Raw genomic sequence first — 14,320 nt, 5'->3', positions numbered from 1 at the left:
GAACAAGGACATAATGCCGGTAATATGAAGGAACAGGGACATAATGCCTGTAATATGAGAAAACAATGACATAAAGCCGGTAATATGAGGGAACAGGGACATAATGCCTGTAATATGAAGGAACAGGGACATGAAGCCTGTAATATGAAGGATCAGGGACATAATGCCTGTAATATGAAGGAACAAGGACATAATGCCGGTAATATGATGGAACAGGGACATAATACCTGTAATATGAAGGAACAGGGACATAATGCCTGTAATATGAAGGAACAGGGACCTAATGCCTGTAATATGAAGGAACAGGGACCTAATGCCTGTAATATGAAGGAACTGGGACATAATGCCTGTAATATGAAGGAACAGGGACCTAATGCCTGTAATATGAAGAAACAGGGACCTAATGCCTGTAATAAGAAGGAACAGGGACCTAATGCCTGTAATATGAAGGAACAGGGACGTAATGCCTGTAATGCCTGTTATATGAAGGAACAGGGAGGTAATACCGATAATATGAAGGAACAGGGATATAATGCCGGTAAGATGAGGGAACAAGGACATTATGTCCTTGTACTTTCATATTACTGGCATTATGTCCTTGTACTTTCATATTACCGGCATTATGTCGGTAAGATGAAGGAACAGGGACATAATGGCGGTAATAGGAGGGAACAGGGACATAATGCCGGTAAGATGAGGGAACAGGGAAGTAATGCAGATAATATGAAGGTACGAGGACCTAATGCCTGTAAAATGAAGGAACAGGGACCTAATGCCTGTAATATGAAGGAACTGGGACATAATGCCTGTAATATGAAGGAACAGGGACCTAATGCCTGTAATATGAAGGAACAGGGACCTAATGCCTGTAATAAGAAGGAACAGGGACCTAATGCCTGTAATATGAAGGAACAGGGACGTAATGCCTGTAATGCCTGTTATATGAAGGAACAGGGAGGTAATACCGATAATATGAAGGAACAGGGATATAATGCCGGTAAGATGAGGGAACAAGGACATTATGTCCTTGTACTTTCATATTACTGGCATTATGTCCTTGTACTTTCATATTACCGGCATTATGTCGGTAAGATGAAGGAACAGGGACATAATGGCGGTAATAGGAGGGAACAGGGACATAATGCCGGTAAGATGAGGGAACAGGGAAGTAATGCAGATAATATGAAGGAGCCGGGACGTAATGCCGGTAATATGAAGAAACAGGGACGTAATGCCGGTAATATGAAGGAACAGGGACATAATGCCGGTAAGATGAATGAACAGGCACATAATGCCGGTTCAGATGAGGGAACAGGGACATAATGCCGGTAAGACGAAGGAACAGGGACATAATGCCTGTAATATGAAGGAACAAGGACATAATGCCGGTAAAATGAAGGAACAGGGACAAAATGCCTGTAATATAAAGGAACAGGGAAATAATCCCGGTAATACGAAGGAACAGGGACATAATGCCAGTAAGATGAGGGAACGGACATATTGCCGGTAAGATGAGGGAACAGGGACAAAATGGCAATAAGATGAGGGAACAGGGATGTAATGCCGGTAATATGAAGGAACAGGGACATAATGCCGGTAATATGAAGGAACAGGGACATCATGCCTGTAATATAAAGGAATAGGGACATAATGCAGGACAGGAGCCAGGGACAGCCGAGTGCAGAGAGAAAGTCAGGAGACAGGGACAGCCGAGTGCAGACAGACGGTCAGGAGTTAGGGACAGCCGAGTAGTAAGAAACGGTCAGGAGCTAGGGACAGCTGAGTGGAGTCAGACGGTCAGGAGCCAGGGACACCGAGTGCAGAAAGACAGTCAGGCGATAGGGACCGCCGAGTGATAAGAAACGGTTAGGAGCCAGAGACAGCCGAGGGCAGAGAGACGGTCAGGAGCCAGGGACAGCCGAGTGATAAGAAACGGTCAGGATCCAGGGACAGCTGAGTGCAGGGAGACGTTTAGGAGCCAGGGACAGCCGAGTACAAAGAGACGGTCAGGACCCAGGGACAGCCGAGTGCAGAGAGGCGGTCAGGAGTCAGGGACAGCCGAGTGCAGAGAGACGGTCAGAAGCCAGGGACAGCCGAGTGCAGAGAGACGGTCAGGAGCCAGGGACACCGAGTGCCGGGAGACGGTAAGGAGCCAGGGACAGCCGAGTGCAGAGAGACGGTCAGGAGCCAGGGACAGCCGAGTGCAGACAGACTGTCAGGAGACAGGGACAGCCGAGTGCAGACAGACGGTCAGGAGTCAGGGACAGCTGAGTGCAGACAGACAGTCAGGAGACAGGGACAGCCGAGTGCAGACAGACGGTCAGGAAACAGTGACAGCTGAGTGCAGACAGACGGTCAGGAGCCAGGGACAGCTGAGTGGAGACGGACGGTCAGGAGCCGGTAATATGAAGGACCAAGGACATAATGCCGATAAAATGAAGGAACAGGGACATAGTGCCGGTAATATGAAGGAACAGGGACATAATGCCTGTAATATGAAGAAACAGGGACATAATGCCTGTAATATGTAAAATGGCGGTAAGATGCAGGGACATAATGCCTGTATTATGAAGGAACAGGGACATAATGCCTGTAATATGAAGGAACAGACATAATGGCGGTAATATGAAGGAACAGGAACATAATGCCTGTAATATGAAGGAACAGGGACATAATGCCGGTAAGATGAGGTAACAGGGACATAGAAGGAACAGGGACATAATGGCTGTAATATGAAGGAACAGGCACATATTGCCGGTAATATGAGGGAACAGGGACATAATGCCGGTAAGATGAGGGAACAGGGACAAAATGCCTGTAATATTAAGGAACAGGGACATAATGCCGGTAATATGAAGGAACAGGGACATAATGCCGGTAAGATGAGGGAACAGGGATAAATTGCCGGTAATATGAAGGAACAGGGACATAATGCCTGTAATATGAAGGAACAGGGACATAATGCCGCTAATATTAAGGAACAGGGACATAATGCCGCTAATATTAAGGAACAGGGACATAATGCCGGTAATATGAAGGAACAGGGACATAATGCCGGTAAGATGAGGGAACAGGGACAAATTGCCGGTAATATGAAGGAACAGGGCAATAATGCCGGTAATATGAAGGAACAGGGACATAATGCCGGTAATATGAAGGAACAGGGACATAAAGCCTGTAATATGAAGGAACAGGGACATAATGCCGGTAGTATGAGGGAACAGGGACATAATGCCGGTAATATGAAGGAACAAGGAAATAATGCCGGTAATATGAAGGTACGAGGACATAAAGCCTGTAATATGAAGGAACAGGGACATAATGCCTGTAATATGAAGGAACAGGGACATAATGCCGGTAATATGAAGGAACAGGGACATAATGCCGGTAAGATGAGGGAACAGGGACATAATGCCGGTAATATGAAGGAACAGAGACATAATGCCGGTAATATGAAGGAACAGGGACATTATGCCGGTAATATGAAGGAACATGGACAAAATGCCGGTAATATGAAGGAACAGGGACATAATGCCGGTAAGATGAGGGAACAGGGATAAATTGCCGGTAATAAGAAGGAACAGGGACATAATGCCGGTAAGATGAGGGAACAGGGATAAATTGCCGGTAATATGAAGGAACAGGGACATAATGCCGGTAATATGAAGGAACAGGGACATAATGCCTGTAATATGAAGGAACAGGGACATAATGCCGGTAATATGAAGGAACAAGATATAATGCCGGTAAGATGAGGAAACAGGGACGTAATGCCGGTAATATGAAGAAACCGGGACGTAATGCCGGTAATACGAAGGAACAGGGACGTAATGCCGGTAAGATGAAGTAACAGGGACATAATGCCGGTACTATGAAGGAACATGGACATAATACCGGTAATATGAAAGAACAATGACATACTGCCGGTAATATGAAGGAACAGGGACAAAATGCCTGTAATATGAAGGGACAGGGACATAATACCGGTAATATGAAAGAACAATGACATAATGCCGGTAATATGAAGGAACAGGGACAAAATGCCTGTAACATGAAGGAACAGGGATATGTCCCTGTTTCCTCATCTTACAGGCATTATATCCCAGTTCCTTCATATTACCGACTTTATGTCCCTGTTCCCTCATATTACAAACATTATATTACCGGCATTATGTCCCAGTACCCTCCTAGAGGGGACATAATGCCTGTAATATGAGGGAACAGGTACATTATGCCGGTAATATGAGGGAACAGGGACATAATGCCGTTATTATGAAGGAACAGGGACACGATGCCTGTAAGATGAGGGAACAGGGAGATAATGGCGGTAAGATGAGGGAACAGGGACATAATACCGGCATTATGTCCATTTTCCTTCCTACATATGGCATAATGCCTGTAATATGAAGGAAAAGGGACATAAAGCCTGTAATATGAAGGAACAGGGAAATGAAGCCTGTAATATGAAGGATCAGGGACATAATGCCTGTAATATGAGGGAACAAGGACATAAAGCCGGTAATATGAAGGAACAGGGACATAATGCCTGTAATATGAAGGAATAGGGACATAATGCCTGTAATATGAAGGAACAGGGACATAATGGCTGTAATATAAAGGAACTGGGACATAATGCCGGTAATATGAAGGAACAGGGACATAATGCCGGTAATATGAAGGAATAGGAATATGAAGCTGTGCCTGCTATTGTCTGGCCTCCCGCTAGTCTCCCTGTTCTATGTGCGGCCGCTCTCGTGTCGGTGCAGATGCTGCTTCATACATTGTGGCTGCCGGACAGGGAGGGACATTGCCGCGTGTGATGAAGCCGGGACACGGATCCTGCGGGCAGATGACCCGTCATAATATCACACTGTCCAGAAGAAACGGAACATTGTACATTAGGAGACGGAAGGAAGCATGGGACATCTGTAAATAACAATGATGAGGGTAGTAGTCCGATTTATAACATAGATGCCGGGGAAACTGCTTGACGATAGAGAGCAATCAATCACACTGGCGAGGACTGGATAAAGGGTGGTTATTGTAATACAGGCGGAGCAGACTGGTGTCTCCTCTGTGCCGGGTATTGTAATACAGGCGGAGCAGACTCTGGTGTCTCCTCTGTGCCGGGTATTGTAATACAGACTTTGCTGTTACAATAATCTTGCACAAAACACCAAAGTTTGCTGCACCGGTATTACAATACCCGATAAAGAGGAGACGCCAGAGTCTGCTCCACCTGCATTACAAAAACCAGTCAACCAGAGTTTGAGGCTACAATAACCTTGCACAAAGGTGTGTTTTTCGGTGCTAGGTTAATGTAGCAGCAAACTCTAATGTGTTGACTCCTTATTGTAATACAGGTGGAGCAGACTCTGGTGTCTCCTCTGTACCATGTATTGTAATACAGGTGGAGCAAACGTTGTTGTTGTTTTTTTTGATGCAAGGTTATTGTAGCGGCAAACTCTAGTGTGTTGAGTCGTTATTGTAATACAGGAGAAACAGACGATTTCTTGTCTGTGAGGGCTTATTTTCTATACAGGTGGAGCAGACTCTGGTTTCTTCTACACCCTGTAATAGAAAAGGGACATAATGCCGGTAATATGAAGGAACAGGGACATAATGTCTGTAATATGAGGGAACAGGGACATATTACCGGCATTATGCCCCTGTACCCTCCTACAGGGGACATAATGCCAGTAATATGAGGGAACAAGGACATCATGCCTGTAAGATGACGGAAGAGGGACATAATGGCGGTAAGATGAGGGAACAGGGACATATTACCGGCATTATGTCCATTTTCCCTCCTACATAGGGCATAATGCCTGTAAAATGAGGGAACAGGGACATAATGCCTGTAATATGAGGGAACAGGGACATAATGCCTGTAAGATGAGGAAACAGGGACATAATACCAGTAATATGAAGGAACAGGGAAATAATGCCTGTAATATGAAGGAACAGGGACATAATAACGATAATATGAAAGTACAAGTAGAAGCGGGAAAAGAGCGGCCGTTATCGTAAAATGAGCTTGCAATTCAAAATCTGAGTTAAGCCAATCAACGGGAGGGGGAGGGATTGGTAATGTGAATTTGCTGAGAGAAACGCCCCGGAAGTGACATGTATTACAGTTCTCTCTCTGGTCCACCCAAGGTCTATATAAAGACGCGCCCCGCGGTTGTCGCTGCAATATTTCTCTTTAGCTCCAGCTTACAGGATGTCTGGTCGTGGTAAAGGAGGAAAAGGACTCGGTAAGGGCGGTGCCAAGCGTCACAGGAAGGTGCTCCGTGATAACATCCAGGGCATCACCAAGCCTGCAATCCGCCGTCTAGCTCGCAGGGGAGGCGTCAAGCGTATCTCCGGTCTCATCTATGAAGAGACTCGCGGCGTCCTGAAGGTTTTCCTGGAGAACGTCATCCGTGACGCCGTCACCTACACCGAGCACGCTAAGAGGAAGACCGTCACCGCTATGGACGTGGTGTACGCGCTCAAACGCCAGGGCCGCACTCTCTACGGCTTCGGAGGTTAATTCCGCTCCTGCTCTGCTCTATCTTACACAACACAAAGGCTCTTCTCAGAGCCGCCACATCCTCTATAGATCAGCTATGATGTCTGCTGGTGACCGCTCGTGTATAATCTGAGCAGCGACCTTCTACTTCTATATACACGGGGGTAGGGGCTACGTTATCACGTCCGTCTTCCAGTGAGGTGCCGGATATGTGGACCGCAGTGTGTCCCCTAATAGCGTCCTAGAAGCAGCTGACTGAATTCCGTCTTAGACCAGGGAATGTTAATCTGAAGGGAAAGAGTGCCTTAGTGCTATACTTGCTGCCGAGTGATCCTCCTGCAGGAAAACACATCCTCGTAGCGGCGCTGCCGGACGCCGTTTGTGCCGATGCCTGCATGTACACGAGTGGCAGAAACTCACCGCTGAATATCAGTTTAGTTGCTCATAGCGCTGTATAAGCGCACGAGCAGTGGATCAAACAGCTGACTTGCGGTGTTGCTTCTTCGGCGTCCAGCTTGCTGCTGGGCAACGTGCTTTCCGCAATCCTTGGAGAGAGGGCCAGTGTTTTCTTAGCTGCTGTCACTGCTACTAATGTTACCAGAGTCTTAAAACAAACAATAAATCTGTTACTGGGACCAACTTTGACACACGTATCGGCTCGTATTGCTTCGTATCTCATTCTGCCGGACGGCTAGGATTAATAAGGCTGCTGGCAATAAATCTGTTAACCTCTAGTACTAATAATGAATCTGTCTGCTGTCCCTATATAGGACTCACTTTATTACAGTAACGCGTGCAGTTTCTTGCAGAGCAACATTTAATGAGACGCATTCAATGAATGAAAAAGGACAAACTGATGCAGCTGATACGGCATTTTTCAAGAGCAAAACCCAATGTTGGAGGGGCCGTGTTTTCCAAGCTGCTCTCATTGCTACTAATGTTACGAGATTTTCAAAACAAACTACCAATTTGTAGCACCAAGTTCCACATAAGTATCGACTTGCATTGTCTTGTATGTCACTTTGCCAGACTGCTGGTATAATCGAGCTGCTGGCAATATAATGACAGGAAACAGAAAGCACCTATTTCTACTTCGTACTAACACTGTTCGTTGTCTATACTTAGGACTCACTTCATTCACGAGCCGGTAATATGAAGGAAAAAAGATATAATGCCGGTAAGATGAAGGAACAGGCACATAATGCCGGTTCAGATGAGGGAACAGGGACATATTGCCGGTAAGATGAGGGAACAGGGACATATTGCCGGTAAGATGAGGGAACAGGGACGTAATGCCGGTAATATGAAGGAACAGGGACATAATGCCGGTAAGATGAAGGGTCAGGCACATAATGCCGGTAATATGAAAGAACAAGGACATAATGTCGGTAAGGTGAAGGAACAGGTACATAATGCCTGTAATATGAAGGAACAGGGACAAAATGCCTGTAATATGAATGAACTGGGACATAATGTTTGTAATATGAAGGAACAGGGAAATAATAACAGTAAGGGTATGTTCACACGAGGGCGTCCGTAACGGCTGAAATTACGGAGATGTTTCAGCCTGAAAACATCCCCGTAATTTCAGCCGTAGCGGCATGTGCAGGCGCTTGAACGCCGCGTCCATTTCGGCCGTAATTAGCGCTGCTATTCATTGAAGTCAATGAATAACGGCTCTAATTACGGCCAAAGAAGTGACAGGTCACTTCTTTGACGCGGGCGTCTATTTACGCGCCGTCATTTGACAGCGGCGCGTAAATATACGCCTCGTGTGAACAGACAAACGTCTGCCCATTGCTTTCAATGGGCAGATGTTTGTCAGCGCTATTGAGGCGCTATTTTCTGGCGTAATTCGGGGCAAAAACGCCCGATTTACGTCCGTAAATAGGCCGTGTGAACATACCCTAAGGGTAGATTCACACGAGCGTTGCGTTTTTGCGCGCGCAAACAACGCAGCGTTTTGCGAGCGCAAAAACCATTTGACAGCTGCGTGTGTCATGCGTGTCTGATGCGCGGCTGCGTGATTTTCGCGCAGCCGGCATCATAGAGATGAGGCTTGTCGACGCCCGTCACTGTCCAAGGTGCTGAAAGAGCTAACTCTTTCAGCACCCTCGACAGTGAATGCCGAACACAACAGCGAAAAACCTGTAAAAAAAAAAGATAAAGTTCCTACTTACGGAGAACTTCCCGGCCGTTGCCTTGGTGACGCGTCCTTGGTGACGCGTCCTTGGTGACGCGCCTCTCTTGACATCGGGCCCCACCTCCCTGGATGACGCGGCAGTCCAAGTGACCGCTGCAGCCTGTGATTGGCTGCAGCCTGTGCTTGGCCTGTGATTGGCTGGAGCTGTCACTTGAACTGAAGTGTCATCCCGGGTGGTCGGACTGCAGGAAGGAGACAGGAGTAATCGGTAAGTTAGAACTTCGGTTTTTTTTACAGGTTCATGTATTTTGGGATCGCAAGTCACTGTCCATGGTGCTGAAACAGTTTAACTCTTTCAGCACCATGCACAGTGAATCTCTCCCGACGTCGCGGACCGGAAATTTTTTTGCCGGGTTCGGCCAAAACGAGTTTGGCCGAACCCGGTGAAGTTTGCCTCGGTTGTCGGGGTTCGCTCCTCGCAAAGACACTCCGTTTGGATGCTTGGAAACAGAAAAGCACGTGGTGCTTTTCTGTTTTCATTCATCCTTTTCACTGCTGTTGCGCGAATCACGCTCGTCCCACGGAAGTGCTTCCGTGTGGTGCGCGTGATTTTCACGCACCCATTGACTTCAATGGGTGCGTGATGCGCGAAATACGCAGAGTTATAGGGTATGTTCACACGAGGGCGTCCGTTACGGCTGAAATTACGGGGATGTTTCAGCCTGAAAACATCCCCGTAATTTCAGCCGTACCGGCATGTGCAGGCGCTTGAACGCCGCGTCATTTACGGCCGTAATTGGCGCTGCTATTCATTGGAGTGAATGAAGAACGGCTCCAATTACGGCCAAAGAAGTGACAGGTCACTTCTTTGACGCGGGCGTCTATTTACGCGCCGTCATTTGACAGCGGCGCGTAAATATACGCCTCGTGTGAACAGACAAACGTCTGCCCATTGCTTTCAATGGGCAGATGTTTGTCAGCGCTATTGAGGCGCTATTTTCGGGCGTAATTCGGGGCAAAAACGCCCGAATTACGTCCGTAAATAGGCCGTGTGAACATACCCTTATTGAACCTGTCGCGCTTTTTGCGCAGCAGACAAACGCTGCGCAAAAAGCACGGACTGTCTGTACTGCCCCATAGACTTGTATTGGTCCGAATACACGCTCGTGTGAATCCCCCCTAATACGAAGGAACAGGGACATAAAGCCAGTAAGATGAGGGAACAGGGACATATTGCCGGTAAGTTGTGGGAACAGGGACAAAATGGCGGTAAGATGAGGGAACAGGGACGTAATGCCGGTAATATGAAGGAACAGGGACATAATGCCGGTAAGATGAAGGGACAAGGACATAATGTCGGTAAGATGAAGGAACAGGTACATAATGCCGGTAATATGAAGGAGCCGGGACGTAATGCCGCTAATATGAGGGAACAGGGACATAATGCCGGTAAGATGAAGGAACAGGCACATAATGCCTGTAATATGAGGGAACAGGGACATAATGCCGGTAATATGAAGGAACAGGGAAATAATGCCTGTAATATGTAGGAACAGGGACATAATGCCGGTAATATGATGGAAAAGGGACATAATACATGTAATATGAAGGAACAGGGACATAATACCTGTAATATGAAGGAACAGGGATGTAATGCCTGTTATATGAAGGAACAAGGAGGTAGTGCCGATAATATGAAGGAACAGGGATATAACGCCTGTAATTTGAGGGAACAGTGACATTATGCCGGTAATATGAGAGAACAGGAACATAATGCCGGTCACATGAGAGGACAGGGACATAATGCCGGTAATATGAGGGAACAGGAACATAATGCCGGTCACATGAGAGGACAGGGACATAATGCCGGTAATTAGGGAACGATACGGATGTAATAAAGACGTGTTACATGTTTGTACGTCACCACCTTTAGGCCTCGTTTACACGAGCGTATTATACGCGCGTGCGACGCGCGTGCTTTGCACGCATGTCGTACGCACCTATATTAGTCAATGGGGCTGTTTAGACGATGCGTGAATTGCGCTCAGCGCGTGTGCGCAGAAAAAAACTCACGACATGTTCTATAATCGTGCGTTTTTCGCGCACTCACGCACCCATTGAAGTCAATGGGTGCGTGAAAACCACGCATGCCGCACGGAAGCACTTCCGTGCGAACTGCGTGATTCGCGCAAGAGCTGTCAAACTCCTGATTGTAAACAGAAAAGCACCACGTGCTTTTCTGTTTACAAACATCCAAACGGAGTGTCAAATTCGAGATGAGCGCACCGAACTTCACCGGGTTCGGCCAAACTCGTTTTGACCGAAACCGGTAAAAAATGTTCGGGTACGCGACGTCAGGAGACAGTCACTGTCCACGGTGCTGAAAGCGTTAAACTGGTTCAGCACCATGGACAGTGACTTCCGCTCCGAAAATCCATGAACCTGTAAAAAAAAAAAGACGTTCTGACTTACCGATAACTCCGGTCCGACCTCCCGGGATGACAGTTCAGTCCAAATGACAGCTGCAGCCAATCACAGGCCAAGCACAGGCTGCAGCCAATCACAGGCTGCAGCGGTCTCATGGACTGCGGCGTCATCCTGGGAGGTGGGGCCGGATGACAAGAGAGGGACGCGTCACCAAGGCAACGGCCGGGAGCCCGGACTGGGGGAAGCAGGAAGTTCTTGGTAAGTCTGAACGTCTTTTTTTATTCACAGGTTGGTGTATATTGTGATCGGCATTCACTGTCGAGGGTGCTGAAAGAGTTACTGCCGATCAGTTAGCTCTTTCAGCACCTTGGACAGTGACGGGCCTCGACTACCTCATCTCTATGATGGCGGCTGCGTGAAAATCACGCAGCCGCGCATCATGACACACGGAGCTGTCAAATGCCTTTTGCGCGTTTAAAACGCAACAAGGCTGCGTATACGCAGTGCATACGCCATACAAACGCGCGCAAAACGCAGCGTTTTTTGCGCGCGCAAAACGCATACGCTCGTGTAAATGAGGCCTAATACTGGAGATTGGTAGCGGACGTTGGAATTGTGCATTTCACGGTATCGTTGGATAGAGAAGAATCAGCCCGTGCAGCCCGCAGATAACAAGCCCCTAATGCAGCAGCAGCTCTGCGCTATCACACCCGGGAATGTCCCCCCATATCCTGCAGCACGGAGGAGCGGCTGCACGGACTGAACGACTCTTCTAGACATGGGAGACCAGCGGGAATAAAGACATGCGCACGAATAAGCACAAGATGGAGGCGGCAGCTCTGTTGTATACTTGGTGGGGGGCTCTTAGAAGAGCCTTTGGGTCCTTCCTGCAGGGACGGGGCACATTACTTGGCGCCTAATGAAAAGAATCCGCCGCTGCTGCTTTATTTCTGCTCCATTCGAGTTCAGGCGGGAGATGTTCCTATTGGTAGAGACGGAGGAAGGGGCGTGGTGTTATCTGCGAGTCTATAGAAATATTCTACTTCCTCATTGGCTACAGTGTCTGGCGTTGAATACAAGTTTTAGATGCGGCCAATCAGAGAAGAAGCCCTCTGCTCCATCCGGGTATAAGAAGTGACGGTCGGAGCACAACCGTTAGATCTGATCAGATAATAGTCATGTCTGGAAGAGGAAAGCAAGGAGGCAAAGTGCGGGCTAAAGCCAAGACCCGCTCATCCCGGGCAGGACTTCAGTTCCCTGTCGGTCGTGTGCACAGACTTCTCCGCAAGGGCAACTACGCTGAGAGGGTCGGCGCCGGCGCTCCGGTCTACCTGGCCGCTGTGCTGGAATATCTGACCGCTGAGATCCTGGAGCTGGCCTGGAAATGCCGCCCGGGACAACAAGAAGACTCGAATCATCCCCCGAGTCACCTGCAGCTGGCCGTGCGCAATGACGAGAAGCTCAACAAACTGCTGGGTGGTGTGACCATCGCTCAGGGAGGCGTCCTGCCCAACATCCAGGCCGTTCTGCTGCCCAAGAAGACCGAGAGCAGCAAAAGCGCCAAGAGCAAGTGAGCACTGGTTATCCACATTTAACCATAAAGGCTCTTTTAAGAGCCGCCCACATGGTCCTTAGAACAGAGCTCTCACCGCTGATCTCCGATATGTAAACTTTCTGCGCCAGATAAGTGGCTCTGATTGTACAGAGAACTAGCCAGCAGGATGGGGCGACAACCTCCATTATGAATTCATATACCGCAGGGTTTCACATTGAAGAGGAAGCCGTATGGTGGGTGGGTGTAGAACTGCTGCATTACTTATGACCTATACATTCACTACTGCCTCGTGCAGATGATGGCGCTGTCCTCATTGGTGCACTAACTATACTGTACAGGACACATTAATAGTACAACTACTCCAGTGATTCATGTTCATGATCTACAACCCGTCCCCGACTACATAGTGTCTTAAATTCTATCTTCCAGTCTCAAGAGCGTTGTCACAATTCGGTCCTCCTGGAGTATAACCACCATCATCCCAGGTGTTTAGACGAAGATTCCATCCCCGCGTCATGTACCGATAAGAGCAGTTCCTAAACTACAAAGGAGAAGTCCTACGAGGGGTCTGCGGCAATGCTTTATATACACAGGAGACGCTATAAGGGTAACAAACCATTCCTCTCAAGGACTCTTATTGCTTCTAATTCTGCCCTGGTGTACACCACCAACTACATGTGAACAAATGAAAAAGGGAGGGGAAGAGAAGGGCAAGAAGCACACGGATCAAAGGATCTCTTGTATTAAGAAAAATTATAGATCAATAAAACAACGAGGTTAGAGAGGTATATTCTACCTAACAGGGAAGGGGTGAACGGTCCCTATTTAGAGAACACCCCATTTAATGAACAAAGCCCATTCAGCATTGTGACTTATCGTAGATGAAGGGGAATAAAAGGGAAAGGTACATAAATCAAACATCAAAAGTGGGGGCATAAAGGGGACAAACTGGGCTGTAATGTTCGTCTCCCTCAAGTACCGCACTATTGGAGCTCTGATATTAGATTTTACTTCTGAATAGAGCTGCATCAATTTGTACTTTTCATTCTTTAATGCGTCTCACTAAAAGTGAGGACTACCGGGAATGCTGGGACATTATATAGTAACGATATGAAGGTGTCGGGATGATGACTGTCTCATTGTGTGTCAGGTTCCTATAAGGTGTCAGGATGTCACCGTCTATTTCTCCATGGAGGAGTGGGAGTATATAGGACACAAGGATCTGTACAAGGACGTCATGATGGTGGACCACCAGCCCCTCACATCACCGGGTAAGAGGGATCAGTACAAGGACGTCATGATGGATGACCACCAGCCCCTCACATCACCGGGTAAGAGGGATCTATACAAGGACGTCATGATGGAGCACCACCGGCCCCTCACATCACCGGGTAAGAGGGATCTGTACAAGGACGTCATGATGGAGGACCATCAGAACCTCACATCACCGGGTAAGAGGGATCTGAACAAGGACGTCATGATGGAGGACCACCAGCCTCTCACATCACCGGGTAAGAGGGATCTGTACAAGGACGTCATGATGGAGGACCACCGGCCCCTCACATCACCGGGTAAGAGGGATCTGTACAAGGACGTCATGATGGAGGACCACCAGATCCTCACATCACCGGGTAAGAGGAGACTTTTTATTGATCGTAAAGGATCAGATTTCAAAGTTAAC

At 47.8% G+C, this 14,320-nt stretch overlaps 1 protein-coding gene and 1 pseudogene across 1 annotated transcript; both read left to right on the top strand.

Moving 5' to 3' along the window:
- Positions 1-6,223: 6,223 nt before the first annotated feature.
- On the top strand, positions 6,224-6,623 carry LOC142663791 (histone H4). The gene has a single exon (XM_075842626.1). The coding sequence runs from the start codon at positions 6,224-6,226 to the stop codon at positions 6,533-6,535; it is 312 nt and encodes a 103-aa protein (XP_075698741.1). The 3' UTR covers positions 6,536-6,623.
- Positions 6,624-12,262: 5,639 nt separating this feature from the next.
- LOC142663780 (histone H2A type 1-like) lies at positions 12,263-12,658 on the top strand (annotated as a pseudogene).
- The last annotated feature ends 1,662 nt before the right edge of the window (positions 12,659-14,320 follow it).

This window comes from Rhinoderma darwinii, chromosome 11 (assembly GCF_050947455.1).
Source record: "Rhinoderma darwinii isolate aRhiDar2 chromosome 11, aRhiDar2.hap1, whole genome shotgun sequence".
NCBI classification, from domain to species: Eukaryota; Metazoa; Chordata; class Amphibia; order Anura; family Rhinodermatidae; genus Rhinoderma; species Rhinoderma darwinii.
This window is presented reverse-complemented; position numbering and strand designations above follow the sequence as displayed.

What these genes read in the sequence shown, in the direction of transcription:
- LOC142663791 (XM_075842626.1), top strand. Translation starts at nt 6,224, where the DNA reads ATGTCTGGTCGTGGTAAAGGAGGAAAAGGACTCGGTAAGGGCGGTGCC.